Consider the following 10,162-nt stretch of genomic DNA (forward strand, 5'->3'; position numbering starts at 1 on the left):
GGTCTGGGTGGCTTGGCTTACCATAGGCATATTCAGAAAACAGCCAAATACATACCGCATTTTAACATACGACCTTTTCCCCAAGACCATCCCACAATATGATAATCAAGTTTTCATATCACTGAATTACTGTGCTACATATCCATCTACTAGCAAAAGCTGAACTATGCAGAGGAAGGATCCAGACAAAGGAGAGGGGAAAAAAAAAAAAAAGCATGAACCGTAGCAGGTATTATTACCAGATAAAGGCTTTGAAAAGATCCTTAAGATAACAAGTTTAGCAATTAGCCTGAGAAACAAAGGTTTCATTATTTTTTTTTTAAGCCAGGGACAATTCACGGAGGATGTTATCAACTAAAATGCAATCTGCTGTGACGCTGGAGACTACAGTGTTTAGCTAGACAGCACTGCTCCCAAAGGCCCATATATTTAAAACATTGGCTTATATAAAGCCCAGGGTTTTAGCCCACTTCCCTTCTGGCTTCCCACTTCTTAGTAACTAAACATACCAAACATGAGCACTAAAAACTCTTCTAAGGTGGTTCATATTTTAGATCATCTTCAGTGTTGTTGATCTCATTTATGGCAAGTCATCAGCTCCAGATGAGGCTCTCTGACTCTGATCCTTCTGAAGTCTTCCTACTCCTAAAAGACTTACTTTTTTGTCTGAAAAGTCTTATTTTGACAGCTTGTTATTTGCCCTTATTCAAACAGGTACCACCAAAAAGGTGTAATATACTTTCAGCACTCTGAAGTTTAAAATCTTCAGTAAAATAACGGCCAGGATAATATCTACACATTCTGGCTTACTGTAAAGAAACACACACACACACACACACACACACACACACACACACACACACACTCTCACACACACACACACTCTTGTAAAGCAGAAAAAGAAGTGTCTATGTTGGAGTATATTTTAGATAAGGATGTGCCAGTTAAACTGAAAGATACAAAGGGAAGGTGAAGGTAGGCAAAGAAAATCAGTTGTTCTACAGCTATAATCCCAAACAGGTAAGAAAGCAGTTTTATGCAAAGGCAACCAGCTGAAGACTGATCAGTGGAACCACTTTCTTCCTCCTGTTCACTGGAGAATCATCAGTCTTCCAGTCCCATCAGAATTGGGCTAAAAAGTAATGAGAAATGAGGACAATTACAGATGGGGTGAAACAGCAATTGAGGAAGAAACAACGTAAAGACAAGAGAGTGTGCATTTTGAATCTGAGGCAAGAAGCAAAAATTTGAGATTAGGTTTTCTGAAAGGGAAGTGTTGTGATCCTGTCCAGAAAAGAATTTAAATTGCAGTAGGTAGACACATTCTGACTAGTGGCAACTGGGTCAGGGGAACTGGCTAAGGAAGCTTTTGCTAGGAAAACATGATTTGGAGAGGAAGGATGTTGAAGCTTCCAGAGAAATGCTGTGGAGAAACAATCAGCCCATTTTATTTCAATCCAAGAGTTAAAGTTAAAGAAAGGAAAAAAAGACTCCAAATTTAGGGGCCTTAGAGACCAAGGTGCCGATGGTGTCATATGGTAAACTTTGAGAAAAGCTGACACCTGTGACAGAAAAAGATGAAAGGTTCAATTTGACATGTTAACTTTTAGGTTAATCCTAGCCAAAGTCGGAGATATGGTACAGACAACGGGAGAAATGGGGCAGCTGAACCCTTTGTGTTTAGGTAGATTCCTCCCTGTCCCCTCCAAGAATCTCATAACTTAATTCCAACTTGACATTGCACTACAGTGCTGGATAGCCAAAGAGGAATTAGAGCACCTACTTTACCAAGGAAGACTGCCAAGAGCAAGATACTTATTGTAGGCATTTTTAAAAGTCCATGTCACTGGAATATCAACTTCAAACACTGAGTAGCATTTAAATACATATCACAGCACTTTCATTTCAAGCCTATTTAACATTTCTGAAATATCTAGATCAAAATGTTGGGTCAAATGACCATATTCCAGTAAAACATCCACTGAAAGAAAAAATTTCCCCCACCCCACAACTCTCTAAAGAGATTCAAGCACCTGTCAGCCATAACAGATTTTCTCTCAACGTTACTGCCCAGTTTCTCTCTTTAAGTAGTAATAAAGGCCACACATCACTTTTGCTGCATGCATGTATATAAATATCTCCATTTCCTTTTCTTCTAACACTAGTTCAAGGACAACTGCACCAAAGCTTTTGAGATCCAGCACTGGAAGATCTTCAAAGAGAAACTGCCCATTAACCACAACAGCAGCTGCTGGCTAGAACCTGCGATTTGAATCTCTGAAAAAGAAACTGTGGCTTCTGAAATTTAAACAAGGAGGTGCCACTTATAATTACAGACATTCCAGCGGGTTCCTTCTTTCATTGATGGTTTCAAAACAAAGGCTGTTTATTCAGTTTTGGTGGTGCTCCCCAACCTTGACCGTAGGCATCCCTTTGTGCTTTTCCTGTGCCTTGGCCTGCTCCGTAGAGGGGAGTAGGAGGCAGGTTTTACCTGCTCAGACCCCTCAAAACTATCTCATGTGTAATTGCTTGTTTGGCTGGAAACCAAAAAACCAAATGCTGCAGGTTTGTAGTCCACATTAAATCCATTTGAGAAAGAACCTCTTAAACACACACACCACACACACACACACACACACACACACACACACACACACACACACACACACACACACACACACACACACACACACACACCCTCCCCCCCCCCCATTTCATGAACCTTTGGAAAATGTAACCGACCTATTTTCCAAAAAACCGGAGAAGTTCAGAAATTAACATTGAAGCATTCCAACATTTCTAGCTAAAATTAAAAATTCATATTTTAAATCAATGGGACAAATATTGAGAAGTAAAAATAGCAACCTTTTCTCTCCCTACCCCGCGCCCCCATCCTACAAAAATAAGGCCCAAATACTCACGGCTTGTTGTATGGGATTCCCACAGTGCAGAAGGTATTTTGTGATTACTTCAGTTACAGAATACAGGCTGAAATTAGCACTTAGTCAGTTAGAAATGAGTCAAGAAATTTTTTCTTTTAGGCCTTATATTCAAAAAATGCATAGGCATTTATATATCAGGGAGGTATTTAACATAAATATATGAAGGATGTTATCTATCTCAGCCGTCCTACAGAGGTCCTCAGATGGAGAGTATTCATTGTAAGAACAACTGGAAATGCAATCTCACCACGGGCGCTTTTCATAGCACACCACAGTTGACGGATTAGCTACAATTACTGCATATTTACACAACCAGATTTACACAACAATAAAACTCATCTTATCCGATCCAAACAAAACCTTGCTCAAAATAAACCAAACCATCAGAAAAGTCTCCTCAGTACAGGCAGTAATCAAACTCTGGTTTCTCTGATTTCTGCCTCAGCTTTATCCACCATAATAATCCTTCTCTCTTCCTTCCTCAATAAAGCAAGGGTAGGGCAAAAATTATGTACACCAGTTGGGGACACAGACATTCAACTAATGATACTGTGATTATGTGAGTGGTGGAAAAAGGGGCCTGTATTTTACAGAGATTCGTTCTAAAGTAAACTACAGAAGAAATAATAGGATATCCAGGATTTGTTTGAAATAATCTGGGAAGAGAGGAAATGTACAAAGGATGGATTGGCCATGGGTGGATAATTACTGAACTGGGTGATTTGCATACAGGGTTAATTATAGCATTCTTCCTGTTTTTGTATATATTTGAAAAACTTCCTAATAAAATGGAAAAACAAAGAAAATATGATCAATGTGAAAAATCAGCTTGCAAAATAAATTAATTTTTTCTTTAAAAGAAACAAATATAGTCAGTTTTTCCTCTGCTTAATAAAAAGGGAGGAGTACCTGGTATAAAATCAAGCTGTGTTCTTGTTCTTGACTTAGGTCCCTTCCTTTTTTTCTTAGTTATGTGAAAAAAGTTCTACTGTTAATATTAACCCTTGAAAAGGCAAGTCAAAGCTTAAAAATCTAAAGCTGAGGATTTGGAAATCTAGTTTTCATGCACTGGACTTATTACAGCAACACAAATCCTGAGCTCTCCCATATGAAGGTGCTTTGGATGGCATTCATGTTGTAGCTGCCAAATAAAGTGCAGAGGTTTCAGAATCATTTGTCAACACCAAAGGCAATCTTTACCAAGAACTGGTCCTTTCTTTCTGGAGGTCACTCCTCTGATCCATGGGTTTATTACTTAAAAACAGCAATTAATCTTGCTGCCTTCAGAATACAAATTATTCCTAGACAAGTTATTGTCTACCCATGATCCATATCTCTCGCTGGGCATCCCTGCTTGGAGGTGGATGAGATGGTTCACTGGCTGAACATCAAGGGACCTGGACCTGTTCTCTGTCTAGGATGCATAGCTAAAAGCCTCTGTTCAGTGGTAAGCAAGGCCCTTTCCATTCTGGGCTTCGGCTGCCTCACTACAAAATAATGCGATTTTGCCAGATGATTTCTAATAATGTCCTTCCCCTTTCAAAAATTCCATGATTATAAGAATCTCAAATTCCTCAACAAGTAATATTTTAAAAAAGCTTTTGTGTTAAAATGATGCATTTCCTATTAAATACTTTTTAAATGTGAACATGAATATTGTATTGAGTGAGTTTCTCTGGGTGCATATATGTATATATAGTGTATATACATATTTGTATGAGTATATACACACATATATACAATAACTGATAACATTAGGTGCTTATATGGGACTAATTGCTTCCAACTCAAAGCAGCAAATTTTCAAATCTGCAACAGATGTCGCTATGTGATTTCTCCTTTCTGTGCTGGATTTTTCAGTTAAAAATGCCCAGAGTAATGGTCAGTACTATTCTTCCCAAGAAAGAGATGTAGCTTTTGTATCCTTTGGATTTATTTCTTATAAATTTTCTTCATGTGCTGGTAAATTTCCAATCAAATTTTAGCATTGATTAGTTTGGCCCAATTTTAAAATACATACCAATGGACCTTTTGTTAAACACACACACACAAAAACATTTTTTAATGTAAATTCTAAGTGGCTGATTAGGCATTAAAATGTCACATACAGAAACCCAGAGAATAAGACAGTTTATATTCACAGCAATATTATCAATATTTTAAAGCCTGAAAATCATTAGCAACATAGGCCAAAGAATAATTGGCCTATGTATAATAAAGGATATGTATAATAAAGTGTAATAAAGGATAATTCAGGTATATATGAGGCCAAAATGTAGCAAGTGTGGGCAAAAGTCACTAAAAAAACTTCAAGAGCACTATTAATGACAATGAAAATTTTGGATTTTAGTTTTCACAGCATTTCTTTGAATAAAAATAGTCAGGCTAACATTATAATTGCAAGACATCTTTCCAATCTGACACTCGCTATCAACCACTTCCTGAAACATTTCACAGAAAGGTGACATCTCTTTCCCTTCAACCAATATATCCATCCTCCAATGCCCATCAGTCTCAACAGGTAGCTAGCATTCTCTTCTGTTGAAATTCAGAGATGGGAGAAAGTATTTCAAATTCTCCCTTTTAGACCCAAAAACCGGTTACCTTCTCAGGTTTTAAAGGGTGTGGAGCAAGATGAACAGTCAGGGAGCTGATGACCAACTCAGATAAGAATATGAAGTCAGGAAGTAAGAGAGGATGCGAAAGTGTCCTGCCTGTTGGCTTCTTCCAGGTCCTACTCCCCTTTACCAGGAGGGTCACTGGAGAAAACTGGATAAAGCATGTACAACATCCATATGAATAAAGCTCTTTGTTCCAGAGAACTGCCTCCTCTTTTATTCCCCCCTTTTTCCGTATTTGTTCATTTCAAAAGATTGCTCAATGGGTCTCTTGTTCCTCCAAAATGCCCCCGGCAAATAATGCAAGCTTGTCTCGTCACACAAGTCACTAAATGAAGCCTTGTGCGTCTCCAGTGACACACTGCAAATATAAAGTGGCATTAATGAGGGATATTTTATCAAAGCTATCACAGACAAGTGCAAGTCCCTCCTGTGGCTATTCAATTTGATGCAAGGAAAGGCAACAATAGCAGGGCAACACTTTTGTAAAGTCCCTATCCCTGGTATTCAAGCCTCAACAGGCCACAACAAGCAAAACTAGGCCTTTGGGCTCCTCAGCACCACCACAAGCCCCCACCCATCAGACATCCTACATAATGCTGAAAAAGGTAAGAGGAAGGTGACCAACTACTGGTCCACTCGGGATCGGAAACAACATCATGCATGCACCTAAAACATAACAGACATGATTTACTCTGGAGTGAGCTTAGGAAACCCCATTTTAGGTGCATTTCATTAATATCCATTCCATCCGAACACCACAGGAGGGCTGGAAGATTTTCTCCAGGGAATGGATGGATTCAGTTACCGAGGAAGACATAACCAGGACAATGGCCCTAGATCCCTATCCCAGCAAAGATATAAATGAAACAAACCTAATGAAGTTACATGACAGCTCCAACAGGTTTCTCTAACCCTGGAGTGGGACCTGAAGGCCTCTAAAAAAGCTTAAACTAAGAGGACTAAGAAAGAAAAGTCACAGGGTCACGGGTGTCCACCTGAAATCTACTCTGGTAGTCTAGGACCTGGGACAAGATCAAGACCCCTTTTAAAACTGACACCACACACACACACACACACGCATTTTTTTAAAAAAAGATTTCAAGAAAATCATCTAACCCCCTCACTACACATCAAACCCAATTACTTTCTAATTTGAACACAATCTGATAACCAGAGTACAAACAGGGATGAACACAAGAGCAAGAAGCTGCTTCCATGGAAACTGGCAACAGAATTTTCTTGTAGCTTTGACACGCACAGTTGAGTTCCAGACCGCTCCTTTCTAAAACAGCACATATCCCTCGCTGGGAAGGCAACTTCTTTCTTGCCACGAGATAGTTACAAATATAGTACAGCTACTACTTGGTGCCTTCAATGAGCAGGCTTGACTGAGGAGGTATAATCTAATCCTACTTTGCTGCCAAGCGGCATTGCACGGCTCCCATTTTTCAGTCGAAAGGCAATATCCCCGACCAGCGCTTTACCCCCTCCCCTTTTTTTGCAGCCAGTACAAGTCTATTGTTGCCTCTATTATGCGCCAGTTACCGAGTCTTTACTCAAGCTCACGTTTAACTGACACTGGCGGATTTTACAATGCAGCAACACGAAGAATCTCTTTCAGGAACATTTTATTGAACCCATTCAGTCAAAGACATTACCCGAAATGAAGTTGTAACCACACCGGCATCGGCTGAACCCAATTATCTCGTAACTCATAAATTAAGAATTCACAGAGGAAAAACACATAAACAACATCCGGAGAGACAGACCGTGGCATGGAGGAAAAAAATCCTCAGCTATGGAACTGAAGCTGCTGCCAGATTCCCAGCCCTATACGTTTCCCAATATGTTCCCCAAGCCAAGCTCCCTTTCAAGCCTTCTTTGGGGAGGAAGAGACCAACCCGACGTCCCCCAAATCCAAAGCTAGCACCCCCAGACATTCCCATTTCCTACAGCGTGTCTCCTGCGGTGTTTACGTAACTGTGTGTCCTCTAGCGTGTAAACAAAAGGCTCAGCCCAAGCGGAGAGGCGCCCCGGGAGCAGCACGGTGGCTACAGCGCTGAGCCCGCACGGGCCCGGGGCTCTGCAGGTGGGGGCTGAGCTCTCGCTGTCCTCCGCCACTTGTTGCTCGTGGGTCCTGCAGCTCCGAAGCTGCAAGGAGGGGCTTTGCAGGCACCGAGCCCTGCTGCATTCCCTCCAGCACCTCCCCACCCCACCCCCCAACCCCCGCGGCCTCGTGCCTCTCCGTCCTCGCTCCCCGCGCTAAGCCCGCTGTAGAAGGCCAGGGTCGCGGGGACGCCGCGCGACCGCTGAGCTCGGCGGTGGCGGGAACGGGAGGCTGGGTGCAGCACCGCCGGCCTCTCCGCTGGGGAAGAGCTCCGGCTCCCTTTTGTTAGCAAAAGCAAACACTGCCCTCTTCTTTCCCGACAGCGCCAACGCGCCCGGCACTCGGGCAGCCACACAGCGTGCTCCTCCCGAGTGCTCAGCGTCTTCAGGGAAAGCGCGGGGCGCGAAGAGACGCCCCTGGGCAAATTCCCAAGAGAGCTCTGCACACAGGGGTACCCGGCGGTCCCAGGGTCCTATCTGCCCACAAAGGCCGCAAACGCTCCCCCCACCACCCCCGAACTGCCAAAAGGACGAGCAGACTGGAAATCCGGTGTCCCCACTCGCGGCAGAGGATGCAGTGAGGCAGGCCGACTGCGGGCTCCCGGCTCCTACCCGCAGAGGCGGCGACAGCAATCGCCCCCCGCAGGGCCAAGCAGAGTAACTTTCCCTGCCTGGAGCAGGGCCAAGAAAACCCGCAGCCGAGAGGAGGGGGCTGAAGGGCCGTGGTCCGGCTAGAGGGAGTACTAGGGGCGCGCAGCTCGGGAAACAGGGGAGAAAGGCAGAGCGCGGGGAGAGAAGGAGCGGTGAGACAAGTCTGGGGATGTCCGGTGGACCAGTGAAGGATCACGCTGGAGGCGGCTGTTAGTCAGCCAAGCGGGGTGGGGGCAGGACGGCTTCGGGGATAGAGACTTGGAGGACCCGCTGGAGAGGTGGTGGTGAATGGGTAGCCCTGGGGGAAGCGAGGACCTGCAAGTTACATGTACAAGATCGAGTTTGGACTGTGCGAGAGGTGCCTACGATCCATCCCCTTCCCCCAAATTCCCTTAGCCCTCCTCCGGGCCCCCATTCTCATTCCACTCCGCACCAAGCCGGGGAGAGAAGGTATGGGTGCAGCCATCCCTAAGGACTTAATGCACACCCAGCTGGACAAGGGAGAAGGGAATGACCAATCCCCTCAGCCCCTTCCATCTTGGCCCTGAGTTTCCTCTCCACACTCCCTCCGCTTCAGATTTAGGAAGTGGGGGACGGTTGTCATGGAAACGTTTCCACCACCACCCCTCCTTGGCTACGGCTATTGGGGTGCCTCAGGAGATTTAGAAGGCCGACCGGCCGGTTCCCACACCTACCTGTGGGGATCAGTGCCGCGGCAGAGAGGAGTAACAGCAGAAGCCGGAGCCGGAGCCCAGAAGGCGCCACCGCCGCCGCCGCCGCCGCCGCACACAGGGATCCACTCGGCAGCACAGGACTCGCCATGTCGGGCACCTGCCTCAGACTGGCGGCGGTGGCTTCCTCCGGAGCCAGAGCGGAAAACTAATGAGATGCTAATAACATGCACTGGAGGCGGAGTCCTGACCAACCAATCACAGCGCAGAGAGCCCAACCCCACTCTCCGAGGACTCCCCCCTCCCCCAGCCTGACCCTGGCTCTGGTGCTCGGCGACGCGCCCGCGCCACCTAGGGGCGGGACCGAGGGGAGGGGCTTATGCAAATATGTTTATGTTAGAATTCTTTTTCCCTTCCCCGGGATCTAGGAAAAAGTGTCCTTCCGGGCGGCTGGTGCTTGGGGTCTCGAGCTCCAGGGGGCGGTTCTGGCTTCCCACACACCTTTATTAAGAATGTTTACAGCAGTCACTATGTCAGACCAAGGACTGGAGAATCTCCCTTGGAGGTTCCCCTGCCCCGTACAACGAGTCCAAAGGCTTTGAAACCGGACGTTGCGAATTTCCGTCACTCACCTGGCAACGAAGGAATAGGTCTTTGGGAAACGGGGGCTGTTCGGGAGTGGAGAGTGAGAGGGCAGGTCCCCGGATTGACAAGAAGATCTGGGAGAAGTAAGTGCATGCGTGCTTTGCACGTCCGGCGGAGCCGTGGAGCCCGCTCCACAACGTAGCGGTAGACTTGGGCACAGTTGGGAGAAAAGAGCCTGAGTCGGGTGCTAGGATTTTTGAGTCTGTGTCTTTGTGATAGATTCTCAGCAAATATACCTCGAGGAAGGTCGGCTCAGGCTCCCCAGCTTGCTGAAGGTCGCCTTCCTGGGTTTACTATATATGTATTTAATAATATATGACCATATGTGATTCTGTATATTTACGATTACACACGTTAAACAAAAAAAGTCTTTTCTGTCAAGGCTTCTGGGTGGAGTGCGGAGGTGGGAAGGGGGGTTCCCGTGTGAAGATAGTATTTGCCATTGTCCTCCTATAGGGTTCAAACCCAGTTCCCCTTCCACGGTGCCCCCAGGATATTGCTTCCACATGCCCCCAGTCCCTCAGGC

General features: G+C 45.2%; 1 protein-coding gene across 6 annotated transcripts in view; it reads right to left on the reverse strand.

Annotated features, from left to right (window-relative positions):
- The window catches only part of CADM1 (cell adhesion molecule 1), a 352,507-nt gene extending 343,350 nt beyond the window's left edge, over positions 1–9,157 (reverse strand). For 5 of the 6 annotated variants that reach the window (XM_054592571.1, XM_054592570.1, XM_054592572.1 and 2 more), the window contains exon 1: positions 9,016–9,157. In XM_054592571.1, coding sequence (XP_054448546.1) covers positions 9,016–9,142 — 127 coding nt within the window. In that variant the 5' untranslated portion in view covers positions 9,143–9,157. The remainder of the gene's footprint in view (positions 1–9,015) is intronic. The other variant, XM_054592569.1, reaches the window with a different exon arrangement.
- Between the last annotated feature and the right edge of the window lie 1,005 nt (positions 9,158–10,162).

The sequence above is a fragment of the Pteronotus mesoamericanus genome, unplaced genomic scaffold (genome assembly GCF_021234165.1).
Source record: "Pteronotus mesoamericanus isolate MK-2021 breed Mesoamerican mustached bat unplaced genomic scaffold, CSHL_Meso_final scaffold_36, whole genome shotgun sequence".
NCBI classification, from domain to species: domain Eukaryota; kingdom Metazoa; phylum Chordata; class Mammalia; order Chiroptera; family Mormoopidae; genus Pteronotus; species Pteronotus mesoamericanus.